The 27,628-nt window shown below is 38.6% G+C and overlaps 1 protein-coding gene across 2 annotated transcripts in view; it reads right to left on the bottom strand.

Annotated features, from left to right (window-relative positions):
• The window catches only part of BRF1 (BRF1 general transcription factor IIIB subunit), a 211,291-nt gene that overhangs the window by 42,179 nt on the left and 141,484 nt on the right, over positions 1–27,628 (bottom strand). For both annotated transcript variants that reach the window (XM_072428607.1, XM_072428608.1), the window contains 4 exons: positions 13,348–13,409; positions 10,267–10,348; positions 10,102–10,157; positions 2,475–2,731 (listed from right to left, as the gene is read on the bottom strand). In XM_072428607.1, coding sequence (XP_072284708.1) covers positions 2,475–2,731; positions 10,102–10,157; positions 10,267–10,348; positions 13,348–13,409 — 457 coding nt within the window. The remainder of the gene's footprint in view (positions 1–2,474; positions 2,732–10,101; positions 10,158–10,266; positions 10,349–13,347; positions 13,410–27,628) is intronic.

Raw genomic sequence — 27,628 nt, 5'->3', positions numbered from 1 at the left:
GCGATAGAGGAACTATGTGCACGACAGGAAAGTGAACGGACGTTCGTTCATCACGCATGCTCTGAACATGGACGATCAACGAACGACCGTACACACGAACGATGTTCAACGATCGTCGTCCAATCCGATCCGCCGGTCCGGTCGTTCGTTTCCAGCGACTTTCCTCGTTCGTCGGCGTCGTTGGTTACTTTTTTACGAACGATTTTTTGCCCAATCGATCGTTCGTCGTTCGATTGGAACGATAAAAATTGGAAGTGTGTACGCACCTTAACAATTATCAGACAATAACCAGCTACCAATTTTAAAACCCTCTCTTATCTAACCTTCTATGTGGTGGAGTCATTGCCATTGCCAACCCTGGTTTACTAAAAATTCAAGGATATTAACGTCGCTTAATGGCAAGCAAACCCAGATTAATCTATGCAGCAGCTCCTTCCTTGAAGCTATGGCAATCCCGTTTTATTCCCAGTATTTAACAAAAACCTTCACAATGCAAATAATTTAACCTACATACAATGCACACAATGGGTCTCCATTGGGCAAAGGGATATGCCCTAGGTTCATACTTTTGGTCACCAGTGCCCACTAGGACAGGACTCTACGTATACATTTGTGCATGTAGCAGTTTGCACAAACAGGCCTACTATAGCCAAACAAGGTTTGTTCCTATAGATGATGAGCTGTGGTAAATGAGTACAATCACCAGCTACGTTCCATGAACAGGTTTGATCCGGTGTTTCTTTAAAGTGCTGTATCCTTGCCCCATGTAATACAATTTCCTGATAAATCACATTAACTCCCTTTGAACAGCTCCATCCTCACCATGGCATTTACAGTGCAAAGATTTCTACATCACTGGACATCTCAGTCTGTCATTTCCAGTAGGAAGGATCTCTCTTTCATGCAGTTCAGCACAATAACACTGCAGCATGTTAAGTGTCATGTCAATGAAGTGGAAGGCAAGCAGATCAGAAGATAGAAAGATGACACAGACACTGCGAGGGAATAAGGTAGATCCACGTGATACAAGCCACATGTGTGCACGCGGATGCCAGCTCATGTTAAAGAAGAAAAAAAAGAAACAGACCTTTATGTTTTTATTCTGTTATTACTGACAAGACATACATGTAGGCAAAAAGCAAAAAAAGCTAGCTTTCTATGTGCCAGACCATATCCGCCTTTATCAGGACTAAGACTTCAGATGTCCATATACAAGAATAAAGGTTAAATTGTCTTGTTCCTGTTTGGAAATTATTTTTCCATTTTGTTTTATATACTATACCAGAGCTGTGAATGGGCCCTTAACTTCAGCTTAAACCGTGCCCTGGCATTCCTGTTCTTCAACTGCCATGTGCCAGATCTTTAGGAGCCTTCGGGAGGATTTGGCATTTGACACCAAAATGACAGGAGATGGAGCTTAGAAACAAGAATGGGCTTAATATAGACTTGGACGGTCCCATGTATAACCTGGGACCTAGAATCCAAGAAGGTTTCACGGGGACATAGGGAAGGACTTAAAGTGGAACTAAAGTTACACAGGAGTTATGTTATCCTGGCTCCACCAATCAAGATGGCTGAAGTTTGCAAGAAGGAAGAGAAGGAGAAAGAAAATGGTTGTATTCAGCGACAGAACAGGGTTAGGTGGGTATCATAAGGTTTAAGTTCTCTTTAAAGACTTAACACTTAGCACTTCTGCACTGATTATACCTTGGAAACTTTTTAGTTCATGTCAGGTTCATTTTAAAGATCTGACAACTTGTTAACTCTTAAACACAAAGAACTGTGTTACAGTGACCAACATACTATTATGGCTGGGCTGGTCCCATGGCATAAACCTAGCACATGAACTGCAATACCTATAGACATGGTAACTGATCACACTTTCTATTATACCAAAACACCCTCACAAATTACCATTCTCCCTTTCAAGACCCACAACTAACCCATCTGCACAGTGAAAGAGTAGCTCCAATCTCTTAGACAAACACTACATTTGCAATAACTAAATCTGGCACATTGCAACAACCAATATATTTAGAACAAAGTACAGCTGAAAAATAAGAAGTGGGCATTAAGTATCAGTTAGTGAATTTGTTCCTAATATGACTTGTCAACAAAGCTATAAAGGTTAATAAACTCATATGCCCTTGATTTAAGTTAAACCACTCCGGTCATTTGATCTTCCCTATATGTCAATCCTTCTTGAACATTAAAATAAAAGTACATATTATTGGTAAATGGAAATAAGAGAAGTGAAGGTGTATGTGTACCTCCAATACTGATGGTAAAAAGTCACCCTTAAATTCCCTATGTCCTTCGGATACATGTGAAAACAACCCAATGGCAACATAAAAAACAATAAAAATCTAAGAATGGTTCTAAAAATTCCCCAACTTTAAAACTACTGCTTGCTGAAAATCGAGTTGACTACACCAATTCCTGCACATCACAATACAGTCAGAAGGGTACGATACCTTTTGTTTGTGTGGTTTAGGGTTGTGCTGAGGTTTCTGTTGGCTGCTGACTTCCGGTGGGAGAGTTTTCTTTCGGTGATGTTCAAGTCTTGCTCGCTTTTGTCGTGTTTTGGAGTGCTGCCCCCCTTACTGTTGAGGTCCCTCAGAACATCGTAGTTGATTTTGCTTGAGATTTTCTTCTGCTCAAGCATTTTCTCAATAGCCTCCCCGGCTGTGCTGGCTTGGATAGGAGCTCTGCGTTTGGACGGTTTCTTAGGCTGTACAGTATAATATAAATTCATGTGATGAAGTATATATCTTTCTAAAAAAAATTTTCAAAAATACATTAACTCATCATCAACTTTCATCATAAATATAAATGAAAAAAAATAATGAAAACTCCTTGTATCTGACATATCTGTCTACATGGGTCATTATCAGATTCTAATTATGAAAACTGCGTGCAATGCTTGTGCATTGTGTTTCAGAGAATTTTTTTCTCTACCAAGGCAACAAATGAGGAAGTGGGAAATCAGAGAGGAGCCACCTATTCCAGGAAATGCCTGAACAAGGACCTTTACAGCAGCCCCTTTATACCTAAATAGCTTAAAAATTTTTTTCGAAACTTAATAAAAATGCTAATGGTTCTACAAAATTTTAAGAAGACTACAAGCCATAAAAAGGATAAAATTTTTGGCCCTTTAAAAGCGTTTCCCAAAAAATACATCCCTAAACCAGAGACTTCCAATGCAGTACTTTATACATAAGATGTTCTCAGCATGATGGTCAGCATCATTCAGCCTACTCAATTTTAGCCAATGTGTTCTCAACCCAACCTTGCTTGTGATCGGCCAGGAAGAAAAGGAGCAGGACCACTCATGATGGGCTTATTTCTTTATCACTTTGTGTTCTCTTCCAACCTGCATGCTTTTTGTGAGAACATGAATAGAATAAATCATTGTGCTTATGTTTCATTGCACATTTCAGCTCGCTGTGCAGGGACTACAACAGGTAATATCAGATCAATGTTAGATACTTCCACTGCTTGCATTTAAAACCAATTTAATGATGTATAAATGATTACAGAACTGCATTGTTTGTGTCTTTTTAGATTTAAGCATTAGGTGACTGGGTTTAGATCTACCTAACATCCACACAGAGTATAAGATAGGTAAAGGGGAGGTCTGGCATTCTCTAGAGCAAGACCATGCATCTCCATATCCCTGAGCGATCTAATGCACTGAATAGGCGATGTGCATGAAGTCATTTCCCAAGAGTATGATCATTCAGAAAATACTAATCATAGCTCCTCACCCACCCTATCCATTTTGCCCAGATTAGCCAGATCAAGGCCAATCTAATCAAGCTATGTCGTTCATTATGAACCAACGCACTTTACATTGGCTAGCCAAACTGGTCATGCAACGTGAGCAGCTGTTAACAGTAATTAACTTGTTCAAGCTCTGGCTTATGTATAAAGGAATTAAACAGGGTTTATCGTACAGCAGCACTTGATAAATTGTGATTAATGAATAGGAGATTTCAAGGTCAAAAAAAGAATCTTTCAATATCGGCACTAATGAAAAAATGGGGGAGACAGTAAAGCACCAATTCCATGCAAGAACGGAAGGGTCATATATTATTTAGATGAAAGCATTGGTTCAATTTGTATTTCATTTTGGTCTGCTGATGGTGTCTAAGGCAAGCCACACACAGCATGACCCCATATCAGATGGTAAAGGGAATAACACCCATGTGTCATAAATAGCTTTATTTTAATTTGATGCCATGAGCAACATTGTCCAATTTCCTCCGAATTGTTTTATTAATGTTCTCAAACACTCATTAAGAACAAAACATACACGTGATAAAGTATATTGCACAAGTTTCCCAGCATGTTCCATCAGCCTCTTGCCAACATAATCCCCTGAGAGAAATAGCCGGACGGCAATTTTTCAATGACCGCTGGGGCACAAATCTTGACATAAGACATGCAGAAGATACAAATCACCTTGACCAGCTCATGGAGGTAATTCATTACACAGTCTCTACCTGTTAGATCATCCCTACTATCCTCTGTGCCAGGCAAACAGCTTCGCCATCTGTTCTGTAACACTTTCATCCTCTGCTTCCCTTTTGGATCTGAACTAAGGTTTTGCAAAATATCTGATCATAGCACATGTAATGTTTCTCAAATTCAAATATACAAAGTGCTTTATAACCCACCTCATTCACAGCTAAAAGGCAATATCTAAAGGAAAATGTTACTCTAAAAAATGCTATTGTTAAATATATTTAAAGCGCAGAGCAGACGGGTTGTCATCTTACTTCTGGCTTTAATACGTAGTGAAGTCAAAGGCCTGGCACAAGAGTGGTGTACAAAAGTTCATACTTTAATGGGTACATACTTGTTCAAGGTCAGTGAGTCACACATGGAAATGAATGTAGTTCTAAACCCTAACTGGATGGCATTTTGTTTTCTGAACAGCTATGAATCACAAAAAATTGAAACAAAAAAAATTCTTGCTTTTGTTTTTAGCTCACTTTTTAGCATTTGCTAATCCCCTGCAGCCATTTGCTGACTGCACGCACCTACTCCCAACTGGAGGCCTTTGTGACAATGTAGGAGCACAACTGGGAGGCAGGGACAGAATGTTGTCACCCTATACCAGAATGGATAATCATGGCAGAATCAACAGGTAATAGTTTAGGATGAGCAGCTAAAATCATTGTATTCGAAAAAACATCTTCCTGTCCGAGTCACTCAATATGTAACAAGATGCCCTATAGTGGGTTCCCCAGCACATGTATCTTCTATTGATCTGTTAGCAGTCAGCCTTTTCATGCAGTAGAAGATTCCCCTAAACAAAGAGCGCTGGCCATCAGTCAGTTTACATATATAAAAAGTCTGTGTATAGCCGAGACCTATAATAAGATCTGGCTACCAGGAAAGATGTGGACCTAGGAATGGAAGTGTATTCCCACCCAAAGCTTCCAGGACCCAGAACAGATTTTATTGAGACAAAATCCGTTTTCTCCACATTGGTCAGCCTCTCCCATGTTTCTGTGAGACACCTAGGTGACACATACCGTATACACCAGCCACAATCCTTCCAGGTGTCTAACATGACTTTAACATGTAAAAGCATATATGAGACTGATTGGATTTATGTATACTTTAAAATTTGAATTACAAATATTACTGGTCAAGGTAGGATGTCAGCAATCCACTGTAGTGAATTCCTACTATACATAAATGTTTATATCCCCATCCTGAGCTGTGCATACAGTACGGTAGTTCTGAGTCTGACTACACTACTGAGGATGTACTCTGCTAATTGTAAGCTGTCAGAGTCCAAACGTGGAAATACAGGAAGGAAGAAATGCATATTGTACTACAGCTTATCTTCACAACTTCTAAAGCTTATCTTCCCAAGTTTTTATAATTATACAGACTTCCTCTTTTAAAAAAGTGACATTGTTATGTGTTGCTGGGATGCCCATCTGTTCATATTTAGGTTGGGTTTTCCTGACTGGCTGCAGGGTTATGCAAATGTAAGATAGGTATATAGGCAGCTCCCCAATGCCTGACCTGTGGCCCAAGGGCCATATCAGCTCTGTTCAGGAATCCTGTCAGAATTCCTGAACAGGGCTGCTGCTGATGGCTCCAGAAGAGAGTGAGGTCACTAGGTCAAAATGAGAGAAGACACCAACATGCCAAAGAAGGACAAATGCATAGTTGTTGCTTTTTCTAAGCACTAAGGCTTTTATAACTGAATCACTTCACAAGTAGTATGAGAAAAACTGGCCTCCACAGGAAAGATTTCAGCAATACTACCAAGTCTCCCCAACAAACCCCTGAAGATGCCTTATCAGGGGAAACGCGTCAGGTGGGAAACAAAACTATTGCTGTCTGAACAGGACCAAAACGACTTGCACCGTACTCTTACCTGTTACCTAGCTTAGTTTTCCTATGTTAGCACTGGGCACTAGGATAGGTCATCTCTGTCTAGTTTTAGAATATTTTCGATTGAAATAAAGTTTATTGTTTTATGAAAAACACTCCGTGCCTAAAAAAGCCTGTCTTTTCTCTATTCCTAAAACTCACCTTCTCATTATAAAACATCAGGCTGGGCACACAGGAAACTTTCCCTTCTAAAAGCTCTTGGGTTACCACCTTTGGTGAAAATAACTTTCTTTTGTAGTATTACCTTTACTGACCATTAAGCGTGACATACACACACACACACACACACACACACACGTATTCAAAGAGAGACAATATACAACCACCATTTTATGTTAGGGGATCTCTGCACTGTACAGCTAACAAAAAATAGGGAAGGCAAAGTGTACAGCAGAGTAACATCCCACTCACAATTCTGGATTACCAATAAAGTTTTATGTAAAATGGAGACATGCAGCTAGTCTGGTTTACATTGAAGAATGTTGTGTTTACAATGTTCTAATGTACACAGACATCAGAGCAGAACAATTCCTATTATATGTTCAATAATGATAGCATTAATGTAATGTTGTGTGTTATTGAGGGTGCAGGGTCACGTAATACCAGGTACCAGTTTATTCCTATTGTACACTAAAGAAGGAGTATGGGTCACAGTTCGGGAAAAGTCAATTGACTAGATGAGTAGTGAGAAAATGTCTGCATGGCTTGAAGAATCTTTCATTTGCAGATCAGACAAAGAAGAAATGTTGTATCGATCTGATTCTGATTCTTCGCTGACACTGTATCTTGCAATTGGCTTCTGAGAGAAAAGTCAAATTTTTTAACTATCACGAACACATCCAGTGCAGCCCAAAATGTCACATTAACACCCAAGAGATCACATAGATTAAAACACATGTCAAACTGGGTAATTACAGCTACATAAAAGACCCTAAATCACAGAAGGTACAAAGTGGATAGCACTATTTAGCAGTATTTCAGAAAAAATTCAAAATGACATTAAATAAGAGAGAGAGACATATTTAGCAGAGAATAGAGATCTGCTATTGACAGGTAGGATCTGTATACTGCATGTATACAGATTTAGTAATGTCATACACAAGGATCGTCCATGGCTGGATTTGACCTCTTCCAGAATGCAGGAAAGCTGCAAAATGCTGACAATCACAAAATGGTGGACTTTTACTGAGCTAAATAACACTTAACCTAGATTCATTGGCTGCAAATATTGAGCAAAATATTTGTAAAATGTGCCCTGCCACAAAGCACTGTCTTGTCTGGCAGGACAGGGGACAGAATTTCCCCCCGCTGAATTTAGGGAACAATTACAAATTGCTAAATAATTTTTGTGTGAAAGGGTTGCTCCTTACTTCTTTTTATTGGGAAGATCTAAGGATAGGGTAAATATGCAGTGCCATTTCTGTTTACCAGGCAAGTTGGGAGTTTCGGGGAGCTGTCTGTCTAACCTGTTTATGTTAAACCTAATCCAACATTTTGAATTGCTTATTGTATAACATGGCTTTTTTTTAAATCCCTGGATATTTGTACAAGAATTATTATGGGCGATTGTAAGAACTTGGAGTTGGTTTGGGATGCTCCTACAGTTATTACAAAAATAAGACAGCCTCCTTGTTCCTTAAGTTCAGCAACCCTACACTACTCTTCCAGCTTCCGTTTTCTCTTTTCTGTATATCCTGACCTCCTTTGCCTTTGAAGTTTTATTGTTCTTTAGGTCAGAAATTCCAGATCCTGCTCATCAAAGCCCAAAGCAGGAACTGAGCACTCTGCAAGAAAGGGGGGGGGGGGGGGGTCCCAGAAGGCACAAAGCTTTGAAGTTGCAAAATAAGATACAACAAAATATTATTATTTTTTTTAGACACAGAGTTTGTGACTGCTAGCTTTGCAACAAGTAAAAAACCCAACCACCCCACAAATTTAGATGCATATCCTAAAATAAAGACTTCAAATCTGTTTAGGTGTCTCAATGAAACTTTCTAAAGCTTAGAAAGCAACAAAACAAAAAAAAAGTCTACAGCCGGGTTGCTTTATGATCATAGTGCACCCTAGCCTATTCATACTTTTGAAAGCTATAACATACAGAATTGGAGTAGTTGCAGACCAACATTTTTCTTTTTTAAGCAGAGTTGTGCTAGGTGTCTGGGTCAGACATTTGTAAAAAAAAAAAAAAGCCAATTGATTGCAGGGGGCACCAGGATCATGACATCTTTGAAACAGCACCTCAGTCGAGGAAGTAGATACTAACCCTAGATCGTGTCTGAACACAAATAGCTTCGTCCTCTTCTGGAGTAAAAAGCACACGTAACAATTATACCTGGAAGTTGTATACTGTACTTTGTATACACTTTGACTACTGTTACATGAAATGATGGTATTCAATTTCCGGTGAAAGTTTAGGAATGAATGCCATACAGACATGATTGTCAGCTAATCAGCACATTGCTCCATTCTATGGATGGGGGGAGGTTCCCTGCTGCAGGAATTATCAATATTATCAACCACTAGTGGTCCAATACAGCAAACCATTAACAATGCCCTCAATGTCAGTGGGGGAAACCTGTACTTGCACTAGTGTTTTGCCCAAATCGATCACAAACGTACATCATCATTAAAATCTAGCAGGTGTGCATACCTTTGCAATTCACATATATGTGCTTAACATGAAAAATGAAACTACATGCAAGGTCCATTTAAGAAAAAGGGTTTTCTTCCATGTAATTTGTAAGACTATGCAAGTGATTTGGCTGGAAAAACATGGACAAATAATGCATATAGCCAAAGCTGGGGCTTCACAATAGCCCTAACTAAGACCGACATCTGTCCTGACAGAATGAAGTTATATTGGTCTACACTTTTCTGTTTTCCATCTTACCAAGCTGTGTACCAGTCTGCTCAAAACTGCTGTGGCATTATTATAAGTTAAGCACAGTTGATTTCAATCCTTGCTATTTAAAGATAAACTCTTAACTTTTAATACAAATATACATCCATTAGGATTTTTATAATATAGCTGCCTATATATATATATATATATATATATATATATATATATATATATATATATATATATATATATATATATATATATATATCAGTACACCACTACACCACTAACAGCATGATCCAGACTGGGAAAGGGAAAGTTGTCATTTGCGGATTGCACAGTGCTGTCAGTCAAACACTGTAAACACACTTACAGGGAAGGGGACAGAGTATAAATACCTCAATATGCCGTGGCTTTTTAGGTGTTCAATCCAGAAGATAGGGAAGCAAAGCTGATCAAGGAAGATAAATGCCAGCAGCTGTATTTTTTTTCCTATGCATGGCCACAAATCATTATTGAAAACTCAGAAGGTGGGTGTGCGAGTACTAAACTGTACACAGAAGAGAGCTGCAGCTATTAAAGTAAATTCCCTCTATATAACAGAGCATCATATTTGATCCTTGCCAATTGCTTTACCTTGCTTGATACCTTACTTCATATGACATATGCAAGTGGTAATTTACCTTTCCATCATTCACCACAAAAACAAACTATTATATTTGGGCAGAATAACCTTTAAAGTGTTTTGATATAAAATATCATGAACTCATAACCAGTACACAAACTAGAACATCTTGTCATAAAGAGGTAACAAATGATTATACAGTAGGAAGCAGTACCTTCTGCTCCTTATAAATGCCAAGCTCTTTTTCTTTAGCGATTCTCTCTTCTTTCTCTGAAAAGACAGAAAAATGACACCAGTACATAAGTGATGTATGTTGGATGTTGTCATTCCACGAGACAAATCTGCAAGAGTGACTGTGCACCCATATCACTTCACTCACCCTGTTGTTCCCGCAGGTACTCTGCATTCTCCTTCATCCACAAGTGTGTCTTGATCTCACTTTCCTTCTCATTGAGAATATACTGTGTAGAAGAAAAAAAGAAAGTGTAAACCCTCCTGAATTTGGACACCAATAATAATCGCAGGGTTACATGCCAACTGAAGTATAGTAGCATTTTTTCCCCAGAAAGAATAAAGCTGTAAGGTTCAGCCAAACAATTATCATCCAGTTGCTTGTGAACAGGATAATTGTGAGAAAGGAAAGAAAAGCAACTGGTTAATGTTTACCCCCCATAGGAGAGCCACCAACAACTGTAACGGTTTCTGGAAACAGGCTTTTGATTACAATTAAGTCTTACTTATAAGTCAATGTAAATGTGAAATCAGCTTGGTGTAGCTTAGAAGGTCAGAAAGCTCTGAAGGGTTTAGGCTTTCATCTGAAATGCAAAGTGAAAGCATGTTGCTTGTGACCAGCTATAGAAGCGTAGGCAATAAAATCGCTGCAATGCAATAAATAAATAATATATGCGCAGTACTGTCACCATAATCACTGTGGAAGCCCACGGTAGAATTTTCCTAAGGAAGTTTATAAGCACAAGCTGAAGGATGATCACTGAGTAGATGTATTAGTGAAAGGTAGGGTGGTAGACCCATGTATTTTCATGAAACCCTTAACGCTTGAGAAATCATTGTGTATGCACATCTACTGGACTGCACCAACTGGAGTTATCTCAGAGAAGTGCCGACAAAAATGGCTCAACTCTGGTAAGCCAGACACAGAATTAAACTTAAGATTCCTCACCGGCCAACCAGATACAGTTAACATTGGTTTGCTTAGCTAAATTATCGCTCAGATTACCACACATATATATAAAAATCATTTCAATTGTACAACTATTTGTTTCACTGCACAAAAGTCTACAGACAGTTTCTAAGGTCTGCTCACATTTAAAGATGGCCATGAACCCAGTCAATCAGTGGTTTTCCTGTTTTTTTTCTATAAGCTTGCTGGGGCTGTTCACCACTTCATTCCATATCAGATTGCAAATCACAAACTAATGAAGGGTGGGGAACATTTGACCACAATATATTGGGGGAAACTTCAAACCGCTGGGGTTAGGACCTGATGTTAGTAAGAATAACATCGTCACTGCTGTATGCTATGAACCTGCCATCCTTTCTCAGCGTTGATGACTTGAACCATTGAAGACGTAAGGTCTTATAGATGTTAAATAAACAGCAGCATGGTGTGACTAAGCCATCAGAACAGTACTAGGTGGTGACAAGAGAAATTGTAGGAGAACATGGGTGGTTCAAAATAACCAGCTTAACAAACCAGTGTTATGTAGCAAGATCCACACTGCACATACATTCCTCATTTCTATGTGAACCTATTCCCCAAATAAACCGAAAACCAGTGAACATTACTGTAAACTCCATCATAGGTAGATCTACACAATAACAAATGATTTCAAGCACCAAGATGTAAAACAAAAATAAAATAAACCAACTGCTCTTCTGTAAGCACATTTTTGTGACATGACATTCATTTGACAATCATCCGAAAAATCAGTGATGTAAAGACATTGCTTTACTGTTGTCTCTTTTATGGCAAAAAAGAAGAAAGAGATAAAGTAAAGCTAATACAACAAAAATTCTGATTTTAATTAGGCTCATTGGAACAAAGGACTTCAGCAAGGAGAACCTAAATAGGGCTGACCACACTGCTTGGGATTATAGTTAAACAAGGGCAAAGTTGTCAACTGCCTACAAAAAGATAGCAGCCCCCTGAAAATTTGGTATAGCAAGTTCTTTTTTATTTGTATCTAAAAAAAATAGAAGGTATTAAAATAGAAAAGTAAATATTTAAGTATTTAAAATACTTGCAGTTTTTTTAACTGATTTGCTATGTACCTTTGAACATGAAAATTTGATTCCTCACAAGTCACAGTCCTTTCCTAAGAGTGTCTATGTACCCTGTTCCCCTATGATAAGGCACGGTCTTATATTTTTTGAAATGCCAAAATATGCCCTAGGTCTTATTTTCAGGGGGATGTCTTATTTTTCCACAAAGAAGACTACAGTACACATTTATTGTTGAAAATCACTCATGATCACTCATGTGCTATTGATTGTCCCCTTCTGATCACTCTGTGCCATTCATTGTCCCCTTCTGATTGATGGGGATGCCTTATCATCGGGGAAACACGGTATGTGTTGGCTGAGCTTCTCCTCTCTCCCTTCCCTATATAACTTTTTTGTAGCTATTGGAGCAATGGGGTAAATAGCATGCATAAAATACATTAAAAGCACATATCTTAAGAAAATAGATTTATTGAACTGGCTGGTCTCTCTGTTCATGTGCTGCAGAGATGTATCACATGTTTTTTCCCACAGGTACACTTAAAGCACCTTCAAACCCCCCCCCCCCCCCCCCCTAGTGTCCCTCCATGTGTCAAGGATTTCATAGTTCAAATTAAGTCTATACCTTCATGCCAGCTGTGAATGCCCAGACATCCTCTTTACACCCTCAAAATGCAACATTATAGCCTTCTGATATCTCAGGAACTTCAGTAACATTATAATCCCTGCAGTTCCTAGTAACATCATCCAGAATATCACATAAATCAGACATACATACAGAGTGCAAGACCCCCTTATAATGATTGTAGCAGATACAGTTAATGAACTGGGATCTCAGGTAAAGCATTCTTGTTATGGAAGTCCGACCCAAGACTAAAATATCAAATCTAGCTTTAATGGTCAGTCTGATACCACACAAAAGGCTTTCTTCCCCTACAGTTATCTTAAATCATTGGAAACATTTATGTGAATTAATAACACATCTATAAACAGATATTCCTGTGGTATTTTTAGGACATCAAGCTGTTTACTGCTCATATACATTGTAACATCAGTTACATAGATCAGTAGAAGCATTCTCAGCAGTACTGGAGCTAATAAGTTCATTTATTTCAGAACACTGAAAACTGCACAACAAGGGACACTGGATAGAGAAAAACAACTTTGATTAAACACATTTATACTGGATGACATGAGAGAAGAAAATTACAAGTCTCACCCTGTCTATTTCACTGTCATCAATCCCATTAAGGTCCAGCTCTCCGTCTTCTGCGTTGTCACCTGTACAAAAAAGAAGATAAACATTAATGAGATTCTGTGTTTTTTTATTTTTAAATTGAACGCATTTTATATACAAACACTGTGGAGTTCTAGAAAAGTAAGAACTCCAGGGTAATCATATATTGTTGGGCGGGTCGTAAAAAGTAACGCTCAGTTGGCCTTTGCTGAATGCTTATATTATGTGGGCAACGATAAAATATTAGAAGCTGGCTAAACAATTAAAAAAGCTGTCCAGTTCCTACTCTATATTACAAATACAAAACACTTAACACCAAACCTAACCCTGTTATATCTACTTGCACTTGTTCTGTCGCAGACACCGCCAATCTCGTTCCTGCTTCTCTTTGTTGCGTTCTACAGCAATCTTGATTGGCCAAGATAATGTAACTAGCAGGAATGGGCTAGTACATTTAGTCTCAGCAACCACAGGTGTGCTGGGTATCACATACACAGCAATTTTGACATCTGAAGCAAGCAATAAGCCAAGTAAGCATGTTTATTGCAGATGTGGCATGACCTATCCCTTTCTGCAATAAAGGCTCTGCCCGGCCGCAAATTTTAGTTCCCCTTTAAAGGCACATACAATTTTTTACATTTAAATATATGTTAATATATAGTTTACATTGACACCACTAAGTGCTTCCACATGACTGCTTCTCTATGGAGTCTGTAGACACCTGACCACCAAACCTATTGGAGCATCCCTTTCCAAATCCAAGAAAATAAATATGAAGTTGGAACCCCTTTTGTTTTTAGAACTGCCTTAACTCTACCAAGAAAGGTTTCCACCAGATTTGGAGTATGTCTGTGATAACTTGTGCCCATTCAGCCAAATGAACATTTGTAAGATTAGGCACTGATGTTGAATAAAGACCTGGCTTGCCCCTGACTTAGCAATTAATCCAAGGGTGTTAAGTTCAGAGCTTTGTGCAAGACACTTTTGTTCCTTATCACCAAATTTATATAGGGATGGATTAGGGGAAATGGGGCCCTAGGCAAGATAGCAGCTTTTAAACTCATCCCTTTTATTGACATTGAAAGAGTTTGCAAAAGGCAGAGAAGTGTCTATTTGCAATGACTATACTGACCTGGTCCCATAAGACCTATGGCATAGTCCCATGGTCCGTGACTACTTACAAGTCTATCCCTTCTTGTTAAGTAACAAAAGGTATAAAGTTCTAAATAATTGTGTTAATTTCTCCACTGTGGGAGTATAGAAGTTGTAGCTGGGTTACCTGGACATCCAGCAGGCCCTTGGCTCCCGTGTAGGGATGTCTTGTAAATGATGGAACCAAGTCTTTTTTGTAAAACTGTCTTTATATATAGAAGGGCAGTTATAGTGGAACAAAAATGGGCCTTCCTCATAATCTTGCCCCAAGGCTGTATGCAAATAATTGTGTGAAATGCTTGTTGTGACATTACCAGTTCCCGTAAAAGGAAACATATGAACTGAATAATCTGGAAGGGTGCCCATACGAAGTACGGTATCATAGGGGTTACTGGCCTGTCCAGTATTTATAGACAGTGACAAGGAAAAGTACAGATGTAAGTTCCTCTGTATTTTATAAAGGGAACAATCTTTTCCAAGGCACACAGAGCTAGATGTAATGTTCCTGGCTTCATCTAAAACACCATCATTATCAGTGCATCATGAACTCTTTGGTCTGGACAGCTATTACAGTAACTACTTCCGACTAATTAATTTGTAGTTACTTGCAGCTTGTTGGCTGGAGATGAGACAGTGAGCATAATTTAAAGTGCAAGTTCCTCTATATAAAATAAAACAAATATTAAACATATTTGCTCTGCGCTCCTAATTATTAAATTATAGTTAAAAGAAAGAAGTAAGGATTTTTCAACCCATGGCAGGGCATACTAATGCTGGCGCATATACTCTATCCTACAGACAGTGTGCCCACCTAATTGCCCCCCTCCCCCACTTCTCATGCTGGTTGATCCTCTTGCATATCGTCTGCACACTGCCCTATTCTGTAATGGAAGGCCATGGAAGGCAAGTGCCCTGCAAAGGTTCCCATACAAACAGCAAAAAATCCTAAGGTTCTAAATGTTCTCTACTTCAATAAAAGTTTTTTTTTGTGAGTTGGCCTCCACTGTATTTTCCATCACTGCTCTTCTGACTCCATATCGCTAGGGAAAACTCCCCACAGAGAGCACTGAAAACCTGTCAGAACTTCTAATCATTCTTTATTGGATCCAAAAACAATGAACAAATTAACTTGGAGTTGAACTTGAAGTTGGAGTAGAACATCAATGTACAAGAAGCATATCACTGCACATGATGAATGAATTTCTTTTCTCACTCATTTCCAGCGGTAGCTACGACAGCAGATGTTCACCATTATGCTGGTAAAAATCACTGACATAACATCATCTTGCTCTTACCAGACTCTTTTCCCATCAGGTATCAAAGCCTAAGCCAGAGACGTTCTCTCACATTATCATATTTCATACATTTTTCAGGATATTAAAATTGTTTGCGTTAAAAACAACAGTGCAGTCATTACCGTAGCATTCTGTAAATGTAACCCTTTAAATGACTGACTGTTCTAAACTATTTTAGTAGGACTTTAAAATCCTTTTATTCCAATCCTTTAGTTTATGTAGAATATATAAACAAACATACAAACCATTGGCAACTTAAGTCCCTCCACATAAACACTGGAGAAGTATGGTTGTAGAATCAGCATTCATTTTTAGGACCATACAGAGATGGCATTGTCTCCAAGGTTGTTGTGTTTACAACTCCCCAACAGATTCTGATGATCATCAAATCATGAATGTGTTATTATTGGTCTCTCAGCCCCCGATACATTTCCCTTTTGCTTTTTCAGGATAGCGAGATCAGGAAATATGTCTATGAGCAAGAAAACAAGGGAAAGCAAAGCACAGCTATCCAAACTTCCTAATATGTCTTGCGAAGTAACAAAATTCAGAATCATGATAGTCAACAAATTTGTGCTCATATATCCACCCGGTGTGATAGATTGATTCCCAGAACTGTAATCCAAACATGAGAAACCAAAATAACCAAAGCAAGGTGGAGAGGCTTACCATGTGCATTGACTGGTCACTGCAACCAAAGAATCCACTTCTCTAGTTGTGTAGACTGGTCCATGCACATGGATATATATTGCGATTCAGAATTTTGCTACCCCGGAATCACTTTAGGAAGTTTGGATACCTGTGCTTTCCTTTTTTTTTCACTCATAGATTTGTTTCGTTATCTTGCTCCCCTGAAAAAACAAAAGTGAAATGCGTTGGAAGCCGAGACACTAATAATAACCTCTTTATGATTTGAGTACCATCAGAATCTGTTGAGGAGTTATTCACAAATTTAGTTTTGCTTTAAGGGAAAAGTTGTTATGTTTACGAGTGGTGAGCTTCTGCCATTATCAGCATGTATGCACTTGCTGATTATGCTACATACATACCTTGTGCAGTTGCAGGTCCAGGTCCTGTCATCGCTGCAGGGATAGATGCCGCTATCTTCACCACTGGGTCCACGGCAGACTTCCGTGGAGATAGTGATCCCCCTCACTGATTGGATTATGTAACTCCTGGATATGCAAAAGAGTCACAATATCCCTGGCGACTGGCCCTGTATGCGCTTTAGTGCTTAAAGAAAAAGCCATTAGGAGCCAGAGAGTTAGTTATTTAACAGAACATTGCAGGTCTCTTTTGTCAAATAGTACTACTTCCAGGTGTTTTTTTGTGTTCTTGGTTTAGGTCTACTTTAAATGTATTCTGGAGACACGGTCAGCTCTGCATAATCCTAAATGTGAATGCTGATTCTACAAACCTATTTATTCAGTATTTATGTGGAGGAACATTGTTTTTATGTGCACATTGTAATAAGAATAAACCTAGTTACTTTTTACTTCTAGATAATGTCTTTCTATTGTATTGATAGGTTTCTAATAAATCTTGACAGCATTCATCCAGAAAAAAAGTCCATGTAATATGAATCTTTAATACTTCACTTAAAAATGAAGTTCTAATTATTAAAAACTTCTAACAAACAAATGATTGTCAGGTGAGAATAAATTTATTAACATCTTCTGAAAAATCCTCATTCCCAATAAAAAATGTTTTTAAAACACAAAATGCATATCATTTAATACAAAGACAGCTGTGATTGTGTCTGATCTGTGAGATATGAATGATATTCAGATGTAAAGCTCACATCTGTGCAGTTTGATGCGCTTCAAACAGAGAGGACTTGTTTTCTATAACTGCAGGCTATAAGGTGACTGTCTAACTCCACTTTGAAAAGAGGAATTACTAGGGAGAACTGTGTGCAGGTGCGCCAAGTTTCTTCTATTATAAGTAAACAGAGACGAGTAACTGGCTTTTATCTCCTTCACAGCTCTGCTAATACAAAACAAATCAAATGTATTCTCAATCCTATGACCCAAAACAAAATAAAGGTGCTTCCCACAGGCTATGCATACTAAAGGGTCTTGGCTTTCATCCACGTCAAATCCTATATCACTGTCTTTTATTTTCTCTCATATACCTTTATAAAATCAGGCTTAGATAACCCATAACTTTAAATTATCTCTTTCTGACCCCTAGTCACTTTTGCTTCAAGGCTCATTCAAACCAAATGCACATGTTAATACATATTACCTTCATGCTAGTTGCCACTCTAGTCAATGCTGAAATGTCGTCTCATTGTTTTTACTATACTTTTTTATTGATAGTTGTCTTGTGTCTAATGTTTTATAATCCCCTTTCATCACCTCATTGTGAGAGTCTTTTAAAATGGATTCAGATCCTGGCCTTCAACATCTGGTCAGGGTGACATTTTGAATTACCTATCCTGTTCCTGCCTGGTCAAGCTATCAAGAACACAAGTTACACCAGGATGTGGATAATACTAGTGTTTGTGTGTAGTTTAGTTCTTGCAACATGCCCAGTAATGCCCAGTTTTATGGAACAGCACTGTGTTGTGTGATATATGGGCACACCACTCTACTCTCACAGCCTGAAAAGATGAAGGAACTTGATGGTGCTTTGCCTGTCACATAATGACAACTTTGGGCTATATGAAATGAAAATAGACACTTTGAGCAAGCTCTCAAAGATTAGGAAAGATAGACCATCATTTGTGATCCAACAAACCAAATTATTTTTAAGAAAGCAATTCCAGGTTTGCTGGATCACCCAGGTTCTCCCATGATAGTTAATCTTCTCCAGTCTTGGTGAGCTTTAATAAATCAGACCCTATATATTCAACAGTATGAAATCCCTCCTAAAAAATGTTTTAGCGTTTCCAGTGAAAGGGCCTGTTAATGCTGTAGCACAGCAGCCGCCAAGCGGTGGTCCCGGAGAACATTTTGCTGGTCAGCGGCTCTGGGCCACAGACCATGTCGCTCGTATGAATCACAGGCTCAGGGTCTGAGCCTGCGATGGAAGAGTGGGAGGGTTGTGTCAGGGAGAGTAGGCGGTTTCTGGCATCATGACGTCACTATGGGGGAAGTTTCTTCCCCTTTAAGTGACACCCAGCTCTCCACGAAAGCTCAGTCCGGAGGAAAATTTAGTGGTCCGTGGGTCCAAAAAGGTTGATGACCTCTGCTATAGCATACTAAAAACATTTGCAACATTTGCGACAATTGTGTGCATCAAGCCTTATAGGTAGTGTTGGTGTTCAAATTCAGGTTGTCCTTATATTCGACCCAAATATGGCTGTTCGAATTCGGATAGACCTGACCCAAAAAACACGGGATTCGACTTCGCGAATTCGTGTGTAAAAATATGTGTAAAAAAAAAAAGAGGCTTTATTGTTAAAGTAATTTATTGAATGCGTGTGATTTGTGTAACTAACTTTTATTTTTTACAGGTTATCCCCGGGCACTAGAGGTTAAATGAGGACAAGTCCCCCCATTCTTTCAGCTCACCAATCACAGAGCACTAGAGGTGAATGAATGGGGAAACTTTTCCTCATTTAACCTCTAGTGCTCGGGGATCCTACACTAACAGGAGGATACCCACGGCTGTGCTCAAATTGACTGCAGCTGTGGGAATCATCCTGTCAGTGTCACGGGCCGCGGAGTCACATACAGTTCCGCTAGAGCTGCAAGAGCTGACAGCTCCGCTCCCCTGATTGCTCTTGCAGCCCAAGCAGAACTGTAGTTTGTGTTCTTGGATAGAGATTCTCTATCCAAGAACACATACTACAGTTACGCTAGGGCTGCAAGAGCAATCAGGGGAGCTGCCAGCTCCACTCCCCTGATTGCTCTTGCAGTTCTACACAGTCAAGAAAATAACCCAAGTTTCCCCCCCTAAGAGACTTTACTGGTGTTCAAATTTAGCGTTCGATCACCCAAAAAATATCGGGCTATTCATTCGAATAGCCGCAGAATCGAACACTGAGCTACTCGACCAACACTCCTTTAGGAACAGGTTAGGGAGGGCTGTTCATGTTTTAGAATGACCATGCTTCTGTGTAAACCAGCATCATAAAGACAAAGTTTGATGGGTTGGTCTGCAGGAACTAGGGCCCTGGCCAATTATTTCGGTAAAGACCTTTGGGAGGACCTGAAATGCTAACCATGAGTCTGATCTACTCAACAAACATCAGTGACTGGGCTCACCAATGCTCTTCTGACTGAATAACACAAATATTACTGTAAATCTTATGGAAAGACATATAAAAAGAATGGGGATTGTGTTAAGAGATGTATTTAGAGACAAAACAAAAAAAAGTTGAAGAATGTCTATTAGAGTGGGGCAAATTGAGGCCAATCCTCATTCCTGGATACAAGCTTTGAAGTGGTGATCTTTCACAACAAAATGCAACCCAATGGTGGTCATGGATTACATGTATTTTCTGATGCTCATAGATTTTCCAGCACTAGAAAATGTATGACAACACATCTGTAATGAACAAACCCTTACCAATGGTCCTATCTTTAGGACTAATATATAGGTCTGTTACAAGTATGTATTTACCTACCAGAGATTCTGTAATTACTACTTTTTTATTCTCAGAGATGATTATAAAGAAAAAAGTGTTGAAGTTCAAATTTAGGCCAAGGGTTTGTTTATGCTCCAGAAAAAGAATACAGAAGCAATGTTATGGAAGGGATGTTTGCTACAGACAGCTGACAAAAGCAGGTTTGCACAGGTGTGTGTTTTTGTGGTATGATGTTTTTTGCAGACCAATATAATTGTCTGTAAATGCATAAACACCAACAGAATGTTGGTCTGGTTTTCTTTTTTGGAAAGTCTGGTAAGGAGGAGATGGGTTGATCAATTAACAACAAATGGAAATAGCAGACTTGGATAGACCAAAACTGCTTACAATCAGTAACTATATATATACACAAGATTCTTTCATTTCAACTCTGTGAAGGAAAATAAAATGTTTGGTTTAGGCATCCTAAAGTTGCTGGTTATACGGGCTGCCCAGATGTCAGACAGGACAGGAAAAATGAAGATGAGGTTATTATTATTAATATTAATAAACAGGATTTAAATAGTGCCAACATATTACATTAAATAGGGGTTGCAAATGACCGACAGATACAGACAGTGACACAGGAGGAGGGGAGGACCCTGCCCCGAAGAGCTAACAATCTAGGTAGAAAGATAACTTTCAGATAACTTAACTAACACTTTTGTAGTTCAGGATGGTACATAAGAACTTTGTGAAGCAATTCTATTTTTTATTGGGGGTTAAGGGTTAGAGTATGTTAGGAGTTAGGTAAAGAAAGTACTTTCCAGACTTAAAGTGAAACAAAGGATAAACATTAAAATAATGTGAGCATGAGGTTTCTTTATCGCAGAAGAAACTCAATATGTATCTTACCTGCCTGTTTTCCTGGCATTTAGTCTATCCAATCCCTTTAATATTTTTTTTAAATGTGTATATATCAGGGAAGAAAATTCTTACTTGCATACTTGTTCTGAATCAGTAAACTATTAAAGACGAAGGGCCTGTATAAAGTTAGCAGAATGAGGAGTTAGCAACAGCAGACTCCAGGTTTCTTTAATAAAAGGCTTCAAGATAGGAAGCGGTAGAGGCCCTACGAGCCTTCTGTTGCTGTCGGTGTCTCTGAAAAATAAGTATTGGCATCTCTAACTGTCCTGATCTTCTTCCTTAGAAAGAAAAGTGTAAATCCAAAATTTTGAGTTGCCATCAGAGCAGGAAAAGAGGGCAAATCCTTCAACAGGAACACTTGTCCCTCGAATATTTGTCTAAGGGGGAGGGGGGATTTTCCCCATTTATTGCACTGTGTAGTATGTTGGCACTATATATTGTTTAATAATTTTTCAAACACAATTTTCTGACTTTCTGTTGAATCTTCAGGAAAGTAAATGGTAGCACATCTTCCCAGGGAGACACTGACAGCAACCAAAAAACTGGCAGTGTTTTTAGCCTTCCCTACCCGATTTATAATAAAAAACTGGAACTCTTGAAAAAACTGCTAATAGACTAGAAACTCTCAGTAATAATAAAAAAAAGTTCACCTAGCTTGTTACCATGTAGGTATGCTGGCCATTTTTTCTGATGACCGCAATTGTCATTTAAACATTTACTTCAAAAATGAACATTGGTTTGCAGTCAGTTGCTCTTTTTTATTAATGCACTCACAGTATGTAGCTGTGCAAAGCTGCTGCAAGAGTTTAGAACTCTTTATGCTTGTAATCTAGCCCCATGCTGTTTAGTTTTTGTAAATAATTGTCTTGACACAAGATGCTAAATATGGCAATTTTCTTGCAAGCATGTCTGCGGATTAGCAGTACACAACAGAAGGACGTATACTTTCGAAATGCAATTTGTTGTTTCCGCCACAGCAGACAGAGCTATTTTTTGCTGGGATTGAAAGATAAATGAAGATTTCCTTAAATGGAGTGGATAGCAGGAAATTCTTAATAAATTATGGAATGTTAAATTATTTGAATGTTTACCAACGGCGATGAGCTGGTAAACATCTTCTTGTGTAGTTCAGTAGAACTGAAATGACATTCTGGGGAATGTACGAAGTAATTACTTCTCTGCTGTACTGTACGGCCTGTATCTGAGCTGCAAACCCATCCAGTGATTCAGCGGGCTGTAGTCACAGTTTACATGTGGGTGCATACACAGCAAACAAAACACAGGGAGAAATAATGTCAATGTTTTTTTTCCAAGTGTTTTAATAAAATGGGATTAGAAACCTCATTTTGTTTTTTGGTGTCTGGGTCCCATTTGGAGAGACTACCCTAAATTCCTGTCCTAGCAACACCCAAAAGAGACCCCCCCCCTAAACTCAACCTTTAAATTAGCCCTCTCTGTAACTCCTTCTCGCATGCAATTCTTCCCTGTCCCCAATCCTTACACCAACTCTTTCTATTTACTTTAACCCTTGGACTAACTCTCAAACTCTCCTCACTGACACAATTCCTGTAACCCCATTCTTTACTTTAATTTTCCATGTAACCCCAATCATATCCTTGGAGCCCCAGTTCTCACAGTAACCCTCCATTTACCCTCAGTTCTTTGCATTAGCCTTTCCTGTTACCCCAACCATCACCATAACCCTATACCCCTTACCCTTTCTACAAATGTATTGCTCCTTAAAATCCCAACCCTTACACTAACCCTTCCTGTTTACCCCAACCAGCCTCCATTCTCAATGGGACATGCATAGTAGTACAAACCACAAACATTGGGAGCACAACCTTAGCAGTAGATGTTTTTGGCCAGGTTTTAAACAATGTAGAGGGAATAATTCTCCATAGGAAGTGCTGCCAGAAGTGTTGGTCAAAGATTGCCTATTGGCTAGCGTAGGTACAGAATGCAAGGGGTCTCTCTTTATCAAGGATAGCTGCAACTGGTAAAGTATGTACGAAATGGATAGATTTGGAGGGATCCAGGGGAATAATAGTCCAACTGCTCCAGAAGCCGGATAAGACCAGGGTGAATATCATGATCATTATAGCTTCTGGATTATTGGAGAAAAGGGGAATACTATGTGGAAGACCCATATAAACCTAGATTAAGATGTAGGCCACTGTTCTACAAGGGAAATGAACAAAATACCTCAGCATACTAACCATGTATCCACAATTTTTGTACTTTTTAAACAGATAAATTCCAGGTGTATAAAAGATCAGTAACTGAACCCTATTTGCAGTGACTGGTATAGCAATTTATCAGAATGATGCGTTTTGGAAAATCAACCTTTGAGATGTACAATAGCATATCAGTCAATTCCGTAATATACAAGTGAATGACTGATCTATTTTGCAGACTTGGTATCAAATGGCTGAAGCTCATCTACACGAAATACCATCACCATAACGACCTTACTGTACTTTCATGTATAGGCAGTTGGAAGAAAGATTTAGGAAGTACAAGGTTTTTCTGTAGGCGAAGTCTGCATATTATGAGATAAGTAGCTATGTATCCCGATTAATATATCACAGGATTATCCTTGGACAAATCCACTTCTAATTCTGTAGTAGTCAGCTGCCCACAAAAGATTAGCTTAATGCTTAAAGCAAAACTGCCATTGGGAAGTTGCCTGAGAGTCCTGGCCAGAAAACAAAACCGTGCATTTTGAGGGATTTATATGTAAGTGCGAGTCAACACCGCTTTCCAATAGAAGACAGTATGTGCTACAAGGCATTTCAAGCATTGCCGGATATAAAAAAATATCGAATTGAGCAGGTTTTGGCTAACATGACCTTAGCTTGGATTTGGATAAATTAGATTTGGGATTTAAAGAGGGCCGGCCTCGTGGGAAAGGTATAAATAAATCAAGCTGAAGGCAAAGGACAATTCAGTAGTATTGACTAGAGCAGTGTTTCTCAACCAAAGTTTCTCCAGAGGTTGCAAGGGGTTCATTGAGCCACAAGTACTTTTTTGCCCATCAGGTCAGTTTAGGGGCACCAATGATCTATAAGGATGACATTCTTTCCACTGGCCAGCTATGTAAGAGGCATTCTTCTTTTTGACCACCAGGTTAATGTATTGTAAACTGTGGATTTAGGTGTTATAGCACAGGTTCCCTAACACCTGAAATTTATTTAAAGGGGTTCCCCTAAGTAGAAAGGCTGGCTTACTAGGCATTGTGCTACAGTGCATCTCTGTGTGGATGCAGCCATCTTGGTAGTAAAGCAAAACGTTGCTTCATCTATCAGGGCTTCCCTCTGATGTCTGGTGTTCCAACATCCTAGTAGAAGAATAATAGCATAGCAGTAGGAGGAGACGTTCCAAAAGCACAGCTCAAAGAATGACCGAGGTAGAAGGATGCCTGTCTACAGGTCCCCCGGTACAGCTTGCTCTTCAGCAAGAATACCAATGGTCAGCACAGTACCAAACCCCACTCCAGATCTTCAAACATAAGCAGTCAGTGCCTCACACTGCACATATAAAGTTTTGAGTCTGTGGGCAAAGGAATTAGATTGCTATTTTTAAGAGAAATGTAAAAGAACATTCTGCTGGGTATTGCTTAAGCACAATTACCAAGTTTAGAGATTTCCTTTATGACAACAAATCTTTGATGGAACTTTAAAAGGTTAGCCAACTAAACATTTATGCTTATTATGGTACAAAGGTAGTTTTTTTATTACAATCATTTTAATTTTTTACTCTTCCTGTAAGCTTTTTACAACAGAGATATAAGATTAGCAAAAGAACCCTTTCTGTAGGAGGAATCAGCTCCAAAAGGGAGGTGTCAGCTGTGTCAGGTACTGGGGTAAGGAAATTTTATAGATACGTTTCAACTGGAGATCAGCAGTTAACAGATTACTCTAGATTATATTTACATAAAATGTCTGGGTGGTCTGACCAGTTAAAATTTAAAATGAAATATTTTAAGGAAGTTAAGTAGCTTTCCCTACTGTTTCTAGAATTAAAAATAATATATATAAAAAATATTTTTAGTATGTTTGAACTCTCTTGGTTCTGCAATAGAAATATTTTGACCTGCACATTCCTATCATAACATACATCAGCATACCAGCCAAAATGACCAATAAACATGTCCAACTACTGAATGCCCTACATTCAGAATGGTCCATAAGTATTTGGACAGAGACAACTTTTTTTCTAATTTTGGTTCTGTACATTACCACAATTATTTTTAAAAGAAATAACTCAGATGCAGTTGAACTGCAGACTTTCAGCTTTAATTCAGTGGGTTGAACAAAAAGATTGCTGACTAATGTGAAGAACTAAAGCCTCTGTTTTTAACACAATCACCTCATTTCAGGGGCTCAAAATAAAATGTTCATTTCTAATACTTGGTTAAAAATCCTTTGCTGGCAATGGCAGCCTGTAGTCTTGAACTCATGGACATCACCAGATGCTGGGTTTCCTCCTTTTTAATGCTCTGCCAGGCCTTTACTGCAGCGGCTTTCAGTGCACCCTCTGTATTTCCTTTCATGCAGTCTTCTCTTTATGGTAGACTTGGATATCGATAGGCCTACCTCCTGGAGAGTGTTGTTCACTTGGTTGGCTGTTGTGAAGGGGTTTCTCTTCACCATGGAAATGATTCTGGGATCATCCACCACTGTTGTCTTCCGTGGACGTCCAGGTCTTTTGGCTTTGCTGAGTTCACCAGTGCTTTGTTTCTTTCTCATGATGTACCAAACTGTAGGACTGTAGGTTTTGCCACTCCTAATATTGTAGCACTTTCTCAGATGGGTTTTTTCTGTTTTTGCAACTTAAGGATGGCTTGTTTCAGCTGCATGGAGAGCTCCTTTGACCGCATGTTGTCTGTTCATAGCAAAATCTTCCACATACAAGCACCCTCCCCCCTCAAATCAACTGCAGGCCTTTTACCTGCTTGATTGATAAAAACATAACGAAATAATTGCCCACACCAGCCGATGAAAAAGTAAATTGTCCAATTTTGATTGTGTAAAAAAAAGGCTTTAGTTCCTCACATTTTCATGCAATCTTTCTGTTCAACCCACTGAATTAAATCTGAAAGTCTGCAGTTCAACTGCATCCAAGTTGTTTTATTTAAAATTAATTGTAGTATTGTACAGAACCAAAATTAGAAAAAAAGTCTCTGTCTAAAAATGTATGGACCTAACTGTAAATTCCTAAACAATGTAACCTAGTAGCTCTCATGTCAAATGACACTGCACTATAGTGGGTAATCAAAATTTGCTGTAGACAATCATTCCCCCAATTGCTACATCCACAAAAATAGCCTGTATGGCATTTTTGGTTGTCCTGATTAAATCTCGTCACCTGTAGACTGCAGATGTCAAGTTCGAAAGGCTTTTTCCAATACTTCTAATTTGAACTGCTCTCCAAATACAAGGGAAGATACTGGTTACATTTAATGATTTCAGGAGCTCCTTATGTTTAAGCAATATCCTGATTTTCTATTTATATATATATATATATATATATATATATATATATTTATTATTTAATTGTGACCATTAATAAAATTATATACAGAGGTTTTATCTAACATTCAGAATGGGAAAGCAGACATCGTACAGCTTTACAGGTACAATATTTGGCTAAAACAAGAGCAGCAACTGCCAAGCAATGGATCAGAGTCTGTTCAATTTATACACTGGGAATTAAAATGGTATCTAAGTCATTCTGGCAAAACATCACTAATAGGTTTAACAGGCAAAGTACACAATACAGAGAATTTCCCACCGACTAAATCCTAAAGCAGCAACATAAAGATAGAAAGACTATAAGTTTCTATTTGTAACTCAGCAGACAGAGCCTTTATACACTTTTCTTGACAAAGCAATTCTGATATTACATTTGCTGGATCACAGACTCAGCACAGCACAGTTTTGTTCAATTTTTCCTTTCAATATAAGGATTTAATTAAACATTCAATTTTTGTTGTTCATCATCCTAAAGAGTAAATGGACTTTTATATAAAAAAATAATCCCCCTCTGTCCTTACCACATGACCTTTATCCCCTCATACGTGCCTTAAATCAACAAGAAAATGACTGCAGGAATCATAAAATGGAATTGCACTTCTATGGCCTATTCTCCAAAGGTTTCAATAGAGTTTGTAAAGAATAGACCACCCATTAGCATTGCTGTGTGGTTTCAGTATTTGAAAGTAGACAAGAGTATCTGGCAAAGGTTGTTGGCTGATCTGGTAAAAATCACAATACAAAAAGAGTGTATTGGTAACATAGGCACAGAAAAGGAGCTTTTTGTTTTGGATGAGGTAAAGCACAGTTATCCATAGGCTAGGCAGGGGTCCTCG

This window comes from Pyxicephalus adspersus, chromosome 12, assembly GCF_032062135.1.
Source record: "Pyxicephalus adspersus chromosome 12, UCB_Pads_2.0, whole genome shotgun sequence".
Lineage (NCBI taxonomy): Eukaryota > Metazoa > Chordata > Amphibia > Anura > Pyxicephalidae > Pyxicephalus > Pyxicephalus adspersus.
Note: the sequence above shows the minus strand (reverse complement) of the source record. Positions and strands in the feature narration are given on the sequence as shown.